The sequence below is a fragment of the Sciurus vulgaris genome, assembly GCF_902686455.1.
Source record: "Sciurus vulgaris genome assembly, chromosome: 11".
In the NCBI taxonomy this organism is placed as follows: Eukaryota; Metazoa; Chordata; class Mammalia; order Rodentia; family Sciuridae; genus Sciurus; species Sciurus vulgaris.
In genome coordinates, this window is record NC_136472.1 from 65,251,915 (window position 1) to 65,265,331 (window position 13,417).

Here is a 13,417-nt window from a genome sequence, read left to right on the forward strand (position 1 = left end):
CCTTTAACTTCTCTGAAAATCTAAAATTATTTCAAGATATGACATTGCAAATTAAACATATGATTCACATAAGTTTTTTAGTTGTAGATGGACACAATACCTTTATTTTACTTATTTATTTACATGTGGTGCTAAAGATCAAACCCAGGGTCTCACACATGCTGGGCAAGTGCTCTACCACTGAGCCACAACTCCAGCCCTGAGATTCACATATGTATTTTGTTGAACTTCCTTTAGTAATTTAAAAATAATTTGATAGAAAATTATAAAGATATAAATTTAACTGCACAATTAACTAACTTGGCTTAAAAGAATATCCTCCTCCATCAGGTTTTGTCAGTTGTTCAGTTGGCTTTAGGATAGTCACTTAGAAGCTGCAACTGAAAGAGGGTTTTTTGCCAGAGGCTCTCTTCTTTTCAGGCTCTGATCTCTATTCTCCCCACCGATATCCACATATCTAGTATTCTGCATAACTTCTTTTTTTTTAAATTTTGTTGTGTTTGCTCTTTTAGCCTTTCACCCAGGCATTTGAGGATTCTGCAAATGTATAATAAATTTCTCAAACAATGTCACACATGATATCTGCTAAAATTCAGATACTATCCATAATCTCAATCCCCTATCCCTCTTATTATAATTAGAGGTGATATTTGTTGAACTCTTTCTATGTGCAGACTTCATGTTAATCACACTCATCTAATTATAGTTATCTGGGACACATCATCTTCACATTCTGCAAATGATGAACTTTCTCAAAATCATACAGAGTGCATGTGGTATACCTGAGCATCAACATACTATTTTGCAACAATATGACCTTTGCCCAAAGTAGACATGAGAGAAGAACTGGTGATAGGATCTGTACATAAGATGTTAGTGCTACCTACATTTAGTTTTTGTCTTCCTTATAACCATTGGGGAGCATTTTGAGAGGAAACAGCTCAGGATGCGCACTAATGATTCAGAATTCTCCTGAGTACTTCTGCTGCTCTAGAGACTGCTCCTAGTTTTCCCCATCCCCACTTCGCCTCATTTATATGGAACTAAGGTTGCACAGTATATGTTGAAGTCAATGATAAGACCTTTGGATTGAGTAGGAGAATGCAGGAGATGTGGGATTCCCCTTACTGCCTTGCCCTTGGTTTTGACTTTGGAGATTTTATTGAGCTCTCTGCCTTCAAGACAAGACGCTCACTGTCTCTCTTGGGGTCATGCTGAAGCCAATGTACCTGCAGCACTTTCTCCCTCAACAGTGGAGTGACTTCATTGGCCTTGACATACTAATTTGATCCTTCTTCCCCATCAAGATGAGAAAAATCTTGGTAAGATTAGCAGAGGGAAAGGATTAATTCTTCTGCTGAGCTTGGTTTGGAAGACAGTAAGCGCATGTCATAAATAAAGGATAGGTGATGTTAGCATAAAGGATCTTGGAATCAGAAGAGAAAATTGGTAATTTTCTCTTGGTTCCCTAAGGGTTTACTTAGTTTCTTCTTCCTTAAAATACATGTTGGATTAGAAAATGCATGTTTATGTCACCCCTTCATCCTGTTTCATGTCCAGTGACATATTTTATCTTTAGAGAAATGAACTCATAAGTTCCTGTTAAATTTGGCGACAGGCAAAAATAAAAATGACAGAAAGCTCAGTGGTAAAAATGATTTTCTTACACAAGCTTCTCGATCCTAAGGGTAGATTCACCGTCACTTAGGGATACATTTTCTCCTCCACATTTGCATTTGGTTATACAGTTTGAAAATTTAAAACTTTATGTCCCTTATAAATCTGGTTACAAAGTACTTTCGATTTCACTGGGTAAGATAAATCATCTATAGTAGGAAGAGTACCAAGTACAAGTAGTTCAAAGTAAGAAGACTAAAATGCTGACTCTTAAAATAAACTGGTTTATGCACTAAACATTTTGTGCCTTGGTCTAATATTAACAGGATATCTGTAAAAAATGAAAAAAGAATCGTGTTGAGTAGCACTCTATTTTCCATCATTTTGCATATCCCAGACTGCTAAATATGTTGCTTCCAAGAAATTTGACTGAATTCCTCTCCACATTTGCCATACAACAGACATGACATTGTTAAGTGATTTTAGTAATGAAAATGGGAAATGGAAGCTTAAGTTATTTTCCTTATCAAAACTATGTTTCTCAGAATCTCATTTTTATGATGATCTCTGTACTCACGTACAATGGATATCTCAAGCTGAGTACACTTTAGGGAATACCTTCTAATTACTGTTTTCCTCAACAATGTGATCTGACCTGTGACAAATCTGTAGAATATACTATGTAAGTGCATAATAAGTTGATTGAAAACAAACGACATATAAATCTTAGTGCCTGTGCTGAAACCTCTCCAGAATAGTCATCATAATTTAAACATTTGTTTAAAAAATTGCTAGCATTTAGTGTCAATTAAAACTGAAGATGAACTACTAATGAATGTGGATTTCTCATGCTTTAGGCATCCTTTCTTTGAGGTTTTTCACTTCTCCACTAGTTTCACTGTAACTGTTTCATTTACATTTCATACACACTAATACACTAACTTCATTTGTACAATTGAATAAAATTGTAACACACACACACACACACACACACAATATCATGGAGGTTGGGATTCTGCTTCCTAATGCTGCAGTCACAGGGTCAGTGAGAGCCTCCAACATCTGACAAGTCACAAGTCACATTCATCTCTGACTGACATTCACCTCTCTGTCTTCTGCCACTTTGGTCCAGATGCAATCAGTTCAAGAAATATATGTTGGACATTTTTCATGTACTACCATTAATCTTATTTGCTGTGAATATAGATGATTCAGATGTGGTCCCTGTCCCTGAATATGAATGGTCACAGAGTAATCCAAATATTTTCAATATAGTTTCTTAAGATCTACTGTGGAGGTAAGTACATGATCTTGTAGGCATACTTATGTACCTAATATAGACTAGGTGTGAGTGCATATTTGTGTGTGTCTGTGTTTGTGTATTGGAGGTTAGAATGGAGAGTGGGGAAAGAAATTGTGGGAGAGATTCCAGGGAGTGAGAAGAGGGAAATCCAAGTCTAGTCACCAATGGATAAGGGTGAAGGGGCTGTAAATTAGGCTTTTGTCACATAGATGATGCAAGGTTTAGAGTAAGTTATGTGCTTAAAAGTTTTTACCTACAAAGTGAATAAGTAGCATAAACACCACATAGTTAAACAGAAGTGAAATGGAATACTTCTTAGGATGCCACATCCCAACTTCAATCTTAAGATCAATTATGAGTTGAAGTCTGTCACCACTTTGACTTACAAACCCTTCCAGATGCTAAGACTCTGTTACTAGATTACATTGGGTGTAGTTTTGCCTTTTTAATTTCTTGAAGACAATTCCTGTACCTTAGCAGTTCTTAAAATGAAATTGAGGGTATCCTTCAATTTGGATGTGAAATGCTATTTCTATATTTTTACTTTCTTCTAACTGAAATTTGGTATTTTCTTCTGGTTTAAATACAGGTAACCAAGCCATACTAGTCTTAGAAATATCTATGACTTTATCAGCAACCGAAGTATTTTCAGTTGTTGAAGATATCTCCAAATATTTAAGATCATAATTATTTTGAAATGAAGGTGGTTATGAGATCCAGCACCACATTTAAGAAATTTAATGTGTTACTAAAGACACATACTGTCTCTATTATTGTGTGTTAATAAAACACATTTATGGCTTTATACACGTTTTTTTCCTCAGTAACTGTATTTTGATATTACTGGTTTCCTCAGTAATCACTTATACATTCATTTTAATGTATTTTAAAAACTTATTTTGAGATACTTCTACCATGTGGAGAATTACTAGCTCAACCTTTGCATAATACCTTAAATTTCACACTTAAATTTCTCTTCTTTTTAGAACAGCTCCATTAAATTTTATTATCACTCTCAAAATCTTTCAAGTCTTTCCAGGGAAATTGTCAGGACTTCTAAACAATTCTGCTTAATTATGCAATCAAATTATTTTTACCACATTTAATTAATAATCATTGACTGAATTAAGTGTTATTTCACACCTTCTAAAGGACTCAGAGATGAAAATGGCATAGACAATTTTCCAAGGAGTTTTTAATTTGGGAGAGTTAGGCAATTGATAAAGTCAGGCAGTGAGAGGGATGAGCCAGAGGTGGTGGAGTAGTGCTGTTTGAGTCAAGCAGGAAGCCAGTCAACAGTGTCTTCCATTCTGGAAGCTCATTCACAGTTGAGATATATATTGCAGAGCTCAGAGGAGGCTGAGATAAAATTGCCAAGGGATGTTTAGAGTTGTCCCCAGATCCTTCAAGGCAGGTTATTTTTCCCTAGGACACATATAAATTCTATAAGGTATTTTGGCTCTTTTTGAATTATTACACCTTCTTGATTGTCCTTTCAGGAAAGAGTCAACTGGATCAGTTGCATGTTCAAAATATTAAAAAAAAAACAACCCACAATCATGTGATGGAGGAAATGTGATAAAAGAAGCATTAGCCACAGGGAATTCACTTACTGAATGAAGTGCTATGTCATGTCTTCTAAAAGACACAGAGATGAAAATGGCATAGATGTGGAAATTACATGGCTGAACTTCACAGATGAATCCAATCTGTATTCATTATTAAAAGTGTGATATGTAGAATATGAAAGATGATTCTTTTGATCTACTCTACACTTGCCAATTGAAAACAAAAAAAATGAAAGCACTATCTTATGGAGTATTATTCCAAAACACCGAAACTGTTCAAACTGAAGTAGAATGATCATCATCTAAAGGTCTTGTAAAGGGGGTTTTTGAAAAGGCTCATTGTGATTGGGGTCATTTCTGGATATGCACAACTGACTTCTTGCTGGAAAGGGAGATAGACTATGAGGCAAACAAATCATACACAAGTGACAGAATTTCTCCTTCTGGGACTCTCTGATGACCCCCTCATCCAGCAGCTGCTCTTCATCTTATTCCTGGGTGTCTATTTGGTCACTGTACTTGGAAATCTGCTTCTCATATTCCTCGTTCAGGTTGACTCCCAGCTTCACACACCCATGTACTTTTTCCTCTGCAACCTATCACTGGCTGACCTATGTTTCTCTACCAACATAGTTCCTCAGGCCCTAGTCCACCTGCTTTCTAGAAAGAAGGCCATTTCATTCACACGTTGTGCAGCTCAGCTTCTGCTCTTCCTCATTTTTGGGTGCACACAGTGTGCCCTTCTGGCAGTGATGTCTTATGATCGGTATGTGGCCATCTGTAACCCTTTGCATTACCCTAGCATCATGACCTGGAGGGTATGTGTCCAACTGGCTGCAGGATCATGGACCAGTGGCGTTTTAGTGTCTGTGGTGGACACTACTTTCACACTAAGTCTACCTTACCAAGGTGGCAACAGTATTTCTCATTTTTTCTGTGAGGCCCCTGCACTGTTGAGCCTGGCATCTACAGACACTCGCATTTCAGAGATGGCCATTTTCCTCATGGGGGTTGGTATTCTCCTCATACCTGTTTCCCTGGTCCTTGTCTCCTACAGCCGTATCATTGTGACTGTGGTCAAGATGAAGTCAGATGCAGGGAGGCTCAAGGCATTTTCTACCTGTGGCTCCCACCTCATGGTGGTCACCCTTTTTTATGGGTCAGCAATTGTCACCTACATGACACCAAAGTCTTCCAAAGAGCAGGAGAAGCTAGTGTCTGTTTTCTATGCAATGGTGACCCCCATGCTTAATCCCCTCATCTACAGTCTGAGAAACAAGGATGTGAAGGGAGCTCTGTGGAAAGTAGCCACAAGGAATTTCTGGCGCCACCTTGGAATCACCTACTGACCCAGAGACCACTTTGACCTCCTACATGTAAGACTTGCTAGGTAGTCCTCTTCCTTGTGACTCTAAATATGGCAAAATTCTCATTCTTGGGCCTTGACAACAGACTCACTATCATTTATGTAGCACTTCTTTTATAGAAAGAGAAGAATAATAATTCATGATCAATAGGATGCAGGATATAATTCCTTGTGGTTCATCCTTTGCCACCTAAAAGGAATTCCCTATGAAAAAGTAATATTTCATAAACCTTGTGAAATCTTTTTTTTTTTTTTTTTAATATACCAGGGGTTGAATCCAGGTGCACTTTACCACTGAGCCACATCCCCAATCCTTTTTATTTTTTATTTTGAGACAGGTTTTCACTAAGTTGCTTAGGGCCTTGTTAAGCTGATGAGGCCCTAAGCAATACTCCTGCCTCAGCCTCCTGAGGTGCTGGGATTACAGGCATGTGCCACCACACCTGGTGACCTTGTAAAATCTTTTTAAGCAGGATACATACTGTCTATTCTGGATCTATCATTTGGTAGTTTTGAATTTTTTATAACATAAAATAATAAAAATTTAACAAAGATTACTTAATGACTTACCATGAGGTAGGTGCTCTGTGTGTGTGCGTGTGTATGTGCATCTGTATGCATGCTTGAGGTCAATAATGAAAATCATGGGTACAAGGAAGCAGAATATATAAGCTCTGCTGTCCCTTTTACAATTTTTTTTTTTTTTTTTTTTTTTTTTTTTTAGAGACGTGAAGATAAGATCTACGAGGATACACTTTCATACAGGTGACTACAGAGTTTTGGAACCCAACAATCAATAATGACATATTTCAGGGCTAGCAAGTCTGAGGAGGTATAAGCACTCCTAATCCTAAAGAACAAAGAGGAGGGTATTAAGACCCAGAAAGGGTAGCTATATGTAGAGTGTACCAGGCAGGAGCTGTGGGCTATGTGATACAGAGTTGAGCAAGCCATGGAAAGAAACATTTTAAGCTCATTTCCCATATACCTTTTGATCCTCTGCTATTGTATTATAATTAGAAGTCAGAGAACAGAGGAACAATCCATAAGTGATAGCAAATGTTCTGAAGCATATGGCAAGGTGAGAAAGTACAGAGGATGCATCTGAAAGCATGTAAAGAAGGTGAAGTAAACTTCTTTTCCACTTGTTCTTTTCCCAGTGATTAATCCATTTTCCCAATGCAGGGAACATTCAAAATTCCACTGATAACTTTATCACAGCAGTGTAATGTCAAGTAGGTCACACTCCTACTCGGTACCTAAAGGAATCACTTCCACCATGATTGCTTATGCAAGGAAACTGGGAAGATAAAGGATGGGGAAAAAAGCTAATAATTAGCAGGAAACATAGTGTTATGTTTCCTATGGTCACTCATGAGAACTGAATTGATAATTGTAACTTTTGAAATCCACCCTTTCATGGATTCTTAATTTTTCTGCCTTAGACTGAAAACCAATCGTCTTTATAGCTAATGTATTTCAGCCACCCAATTTGTACTTAGAGATAGGATCAGTCAAATGCAGGCAATATAGTGACTTTATCATTGTCTGCCCATGAGTTCAGTAATATAAGTATCCCAATACTAGTGAGCATTCTCTGTTTCCAATTCATAAGGACTGAGTGCTTCAGGAGCATGGTAAACGTATTTCTTTTTTGGATACTAATAATTCTTAATCAGTCAAGTGCAAGAGTGTAGAGTAACTTCTCAGTAGTTACTTAGTTTATCATCTAAGGAGCTACTCCAACTGAATCCCTAAGTTTGTAAAACCTTTACATTCTGGCAATTGTATAAACAGGTCCATATTTTGGCCACTACTTAAAGGTTCTAAGAAAGTACTTCAACCTCTTTCGCCATCTGAGTGCTGGGGTTTCAGGATCCCTTTCCTTACAGGCAATCCACTGAGAGAAGGGGAGGGGCTTGAGAACCATGCCAGTGACATTTGTTTTAGATCTGAATAAGATGTCACCAAAACAGACAGTTCCTGCAGTCTGTGTGTCCTGCTTCCCATTCTCTCTGTCTCTCTGTCTCTCTCTCTCTTGTAGTTGTTGCTTTTTGGTATTGGTGATTGAATCCAGGGGCACTTAACTACTGAGCCACATCTCTAGCCATTTTTAATATTTTATTTAGAGACAGGAGCAATTAAACTTTGCTTAGGACCTGGCAAAGTGGTTGAAGCTAGCTTTTGAAATTGGGGATCCTCCTGCCTCAACCTTCCAAGTCACTGGGATTGCAGGCATTCGCCAACCAATTTCCAACCTTTATCCAGTAAGAACAAGGGGGTGTTATGGTTTGGATGTGAGGTGTCCCCCAAAACTCATGCATGGGACAATGCAAGAAGGTTCAGAGGACAAATGATTCGGTTGTAAGAATCTTAACCCAATCAGCGATTTAATCCCCAGTCTGGGTTTAACAGTGATAACTGAAGTGGTAGGGTGTGGCTGGAGGAGGTGGGAATTGGGGGTGGCTTTGGGTATATACTTGTATCTGGTGAGTGGAGTCTCTCTCAACTCTTCCTGATGATGTGAGCTCTTCCCTCTGCCACAGTCTAGCACACCATGATGTTCTGCCTCACCTTGGGCCCCAAGGCATTGGAGCCAGTCTTCTATGGACTAAGATCTCTGAAACCGTGAGCCCTCAAATAAACTTTTTCTCCTTTAAAATTGTTCTGGTTAGATCTTTTAGTCACAGCAGCTGAAAAAGCTGATTTAAAAAGATGGCTACATTTTGCTACATTCTGAACATTCTCAAAAAACAAAAACAAAAACAAACAAAAAAACACCCTATAAGGACCAAACCCAGAAATCACTGTCAATCTGAACTCCATAAAAGGGCTTTCTATAGTGAGTGAGAAAACCTAGGCAGGGAGTAAGAAGTATCACTTCTCTGATGGCTTGGATACACATGAGAAACTCAAGAAAGCCTCCTCCACCCGGAGGAAAAGCAGGGCTCAGGGGGTGAGTGGCCGAAGAGGGTCTTCCAGGCTGGCCTCCGGGTGGCGGTAGTCACAGGACCGGAAACAAAGCCCAGGGCCACTGACTGGAGGCAGTGGTGGCCAAACCTCCTCACAAGCCAGCCAATTCCCTGCGGTGGAAGTCTTCAGAGATTTCCTACCTAGAGACCCTGAAGAAGGCCAGGAGAGGGTCCGGAGAAGCTTGGGGACATGCACCCGTGCAGTGGCCTGGTCCTACGCCTAAGTAGTCAGCAACATAGTGAGAGTCTCAGTTCCGCACCACCCACCAATGGTGGATGCCAGTGAGAATCAGCAGAACAATTTTACCACCACTCTCTTCGGCAACAGCGAGTCCAGGTGAGTGAGAGGGAGAGCAAGTTCTTGGATGAAAGCACCACCACCAGCGGACTCCTAAAAAAGCCGGGCCTTCATTTGGTCTCAAGTTGTTTAGAATCTCCCAATTCAAAGAGTCACCGCCCCAGGCCTTCACAACAACCTCAAAAAACCTTTGTACGTGTATGATTACATGAATGGTATGAATCTACATTGTGCACAACCATAGAAATGAAAAGATGCACCCCATTTGTGTACAATGAATCAAAATGCAGTCTGTAAAAATAAAAAAAAAATGATAAAAAAAAACAAGGCTTCACATAACCTCAAGAAAATCTGCTTTCTCTCTGGCTCTTTGAAACTGATGATCAACATCACTGATGAGTAACATCACTGACACAGAAATGCTCCCTCCCCTGCATCCAGTTTCTCCGGTAAAATACCATCTTAATTTTTTGTGTGGAATTTTCATGGACCACTTTTCTCTTATTAAGATAAAACCACAGTAAATTATGTCTCATCGTGTATGAACATAGTAGATATATGTGCTGAGGTTTCAGTGGTGGCGATGGTGAATGAAGTTTATTTGGCATACACTGATCTTCATTTTAAAATTTTTGAGCGTCTTCTGGCAAGGTACAGGTTTTGATGTTCAAGTTTTATTGGGATGAGACCTTTTGATTCCAAGGTCAGGTGGATGGAATTTCAGGACATATATTTGCTCCTGAAGTCTTTAGGGCAGTGTCTCTGTTTCTATTGGGAAGCTTTCTATTGGGAAATTGTGTGAAGTAGGTATGAGAGGCAGTCATCATTGTTCTTTATAGTTTTTAGAATTATAGTCTACATTTTTCAGATGTCTTCCCACCTTATTTTCTTCTCAGTACTCTTTCGTTTATTGGTTTAGGAAAACTTGAAAGACTCTAAATCCAGAGAAGGCAACCTGGGTAGGAAGTGTTTTAGTTAGATATTGTGCTGCTGTGACTAGAAGATCTGATCAGAACAATTTTAAAGGAGAAAAATTTATTTGGGAGCTCACAGTATCAGAGGTCTTAGTCCACTGAGGACTGGCTCCATTCCTTGAGGCTCAAAGTGAGGCTGAACATCATGGTGGGGGAGTGTGGCAGAGGGAAGCAGCTCACATTATCAGGAAGCAGAGAGAGACTCCACTCTCCAGATTCAAAATACATACCCCAAAGCCACGCCCCAATTCCCGCCTCCTCCAGCCATACCCCACCACTTCAATTACCACTCAGTTAATCCCATCAGGGATCAATTCACTGATTTGGTTAGGGATATAATCCAATCATTTCTTCTCCAAATCTTCTTGCATTGTCTCACACATGAGCTTTTGGGGGACACCACAACTAAACCATAACAGGAAGTCTGGTAATACCTTAAAGGGATTTACAAAAACATTTGCCACACCTGATGCTGAGGCCCTGGTTATAGGAACCCCTTCTTGAGCCATATATCCAGAACTTTGTTTGCCTTTGATCCCTAATTTGTCACCAGTCCAATCATTTGTCTCTCGGAAGATTTACCTTTGTGATAAAATTTTGATCGTCTGGTACTGAGAATTTTACACAAAATGGAATAACTTTTGGGTGTAACTCCAAGTCCAGAGTTGCTCATTGAGCACCTTTGCTGTCTCAACATTGACCTGAACATTGGTGCAATCTAGTCCAAATCAGACCATAGAAGCTATCAGTAGGATTTGTTTTGACATTCTTCTTGTTAAATTACAATGTAATATAAATAGTATGTGTTTATATGTGTATCATTATGTAAATTTAATATAACACATTGCATGCTATAATAAATGCTTTGTTATCATGCTGTTAAGTTTGTCATTTGGGAACCCTTGCTACAAGAGAGCTAAAGGACACCTTGTATGGGGAATGAAATAACCTGGTTCCTTGATGGCACACAAAGGTAAGGTTATTTACAGGGTTTGTGGAGGGGACAGTCTTGTGAAGCAAATACTGTTTAACCCTATGGTTATCAATGAAATATTAGGAATATGTTTGCACACAGATATATTGCCTGGCCCTCAAGGCTGTTGTTTGCTGAGGCTCCAGAGTCATACTAGTTCACTAGGAAAAACTATAGTCTGCTATGTTGACCAAATAAGAAGCCAGCTTGAAAAGGACAATTGATTTCATCCAGTCATATTAAGATTATAGAAAAAAGTTGAGTAAGCAAAGAATCATCTGAGTTACTTACAGCATGTTCCCATAATCTCTCTACTTATCTCTGGGGAGTTCTTTACCCTGTATGACAAGCAACTTTCATGTCCCACATGGCTCATATGAGACTTAGGCAGTAGTCAGTGTGGAATCTTTCTCCACATAAGGCATGGACCACCGTAGCAGAGGCACAACTCCACAGGTGCTAGCTATCTAAATGTGTACATTCTAAACCCTGGGCATTTTAACTATCCTTTTCATTGTCTCTCTTTCTCACTAGAATATAGATTCCATGAGGCAAGAATGTTTTCTGTTTTGTTCACTACTGTGCCTAAACAGGGTCTGACATGTACAAAGTGCTGAATAAAATTTTTTTGAGATTTTAGGTGCAAAATCAAAATTTGTTGAAAAAAAATGAGTGAAAGAATGAAAAATTCAGTTATTTATTATCAGTATAATTACTTTCATTACCTTATAAATAAAAACATCCTGGAAATATGCAGGTAGGGTTGTTGGATAAACATAAGAAAAGTAAAGTACAAGATCCCAAAATGAAATGCAGAAAGAATGTTAAAACAGAAAAAAATGGTGGGCTGTAATAAAAATTTCAACTTTCAGAGGATCTTCATTTATGAAGAGTCTGCTATACCATATAGTTTCACAGCATACTGACCTGCTCTACTGATTTCATTGCTCACGTTCCTTCATTCAAAATGGAATCTAGTCAAAAGTCCAGATCCCAGTGGGCACACTGTATCTCCTGGGAAGAGTAGAGACCAAAACCCACTTGGAGAATTCACTTCCATTTCCTTTGTCCCCACATGCTACCCCTTTAGTTTCCAGGTGTCAGTCATAATTTCTGAGGGCCCAGGGTCCTGCGAACAACCCGCCTCAGTGCAGCCTTCACTTCATTATTCCTTAAGCTGTAGATGATGGGGTTCAACATGGGAGTCACCACTGTGTAGGAGAGTGACAGCAGCTTCTTGTTCTCAGGAGAGGTGTTAGATCGGGGTCGGAAGTATGTGAGGATCGCAGTGCTGTAGAAGAGGGAGACAACCAGGAGGTGGGAGGAGCAGGTGGAGAAGGCCTTGCGTTTCCCCTCGGCTGAGGGCATCCTGAAGATAGTGGATAGGATGCGTACATAGGACCCCAGGATCAGCAAAAAAGGGAAGAGGATGAATAGGACAGTGGCTGTCAAGGCTTCCAATTCAAACAGAGAGGTATCAGCACAGACCAGTGCAATGACAGGAGGACTGTCACAGAAGAAGTGGTTTACTCTGTTGGGACCACAAAAGGGGAAACTAAAAATCCATGTGGTTTGCACAGTGGCCACTGGAAACCCTGAGAACCAAGAGGCAGCTGCCAGCTGGGCACAGGACCTCCGGCCCATGATGATTGGGTAACGCAAGGGATCACAGATGGCCACATAACGATCATATGCCATTGTGGCCAGGAGGCAACACTCAGCAGCCCCAAAGAAGAAGAAGAAATACATCTGAGTAGCACAACCGAGGAAGGAGATGGTTGTGTCTTGGATGATCAGGGTCCCCAGCATCTTGGGCACAATGACCAAATTGAAACCTATCTCCAGGAAGGATAAGTTTCTGAGGAAGAAGTACATAGGACTTTGCAGGGCAGAGTCAGCTGTAGTGACTAGGATTATGAGGATATTGCCCATTAGGGTAATCAAATAAATGGTCAAAAACAGGAGAAACAGTAGAGCCTGTAGCTCAGAGGACAGGGTTGAGAAGCTCACAAGAACAAACTCACTAACAATTGTCCAGTTTCCCCACATCATTCTTCTGCCCAAGATTTCATTGGGCATTTAAACTCTAGAGAGGAAGAAATCTCCATGTTATTTATACCCCTGTATACTATAAGAAAGGGAAGCTTCTGTGTCCTCGTTCTCTTTCTTGTTATGGTTGTTGAAGATAAAATATCTGTCCTCTTCAACACATAAAAAAGAAAATTTGACCATTGGAATTACACATTTTGGGTAGAATTCCATTTTTTTTAAGACTTAACTGAGATGCGCAATGCATAGCTACACATTCTGACCTTTTTTTTTTTTTTTTTTAATGGAGAATGGCCA

General features: G+C 39.5%; 2 protein-coding genes across 2 annotated transcripts; one reads left to right on the plus strand and one right to left on the minus strand.

Annotated features, from left to right (window-relative positions):
- Positions 1-4,889: 4,889 nt before the first annotated feature.
- On the plus strand, positions 4,890-5,837 carry OR2D2 (olfactory receptor family 2 subfamily D member 2; the record flags this gene model as incomplete). Its single annotated transcript, XM_079101756.1, has 1 exon — positions 4,890-5,837. One exon carries the CDS (start codon positions 4,890-4,892, stop codon positions 5,835-5,837), a length of 948 nt encoding a protein of 315 aa, XP_078957882.1.
- Positions 5,838-12,175: 6,338 nt separating this feature from the next.
- Positions 12,176-13,150, minus strand: OR10A4 (olfactory receptor family 10 subfamily A member 4; the record flags this gene model as incomplete). Its single annotated transcript, XM_079105741.1, has 1 exon — positions 12,176-13,150. One exon carries the CDS (start codon positions 13,148-13,150, stop codon positions 12,176-12,178), a length of 975 nt encoding a protein of 324 aa, XP_078961867.1.
- Between the last annotated feature and the right edge of the window lie 267 nt (positions 13,151-13,417).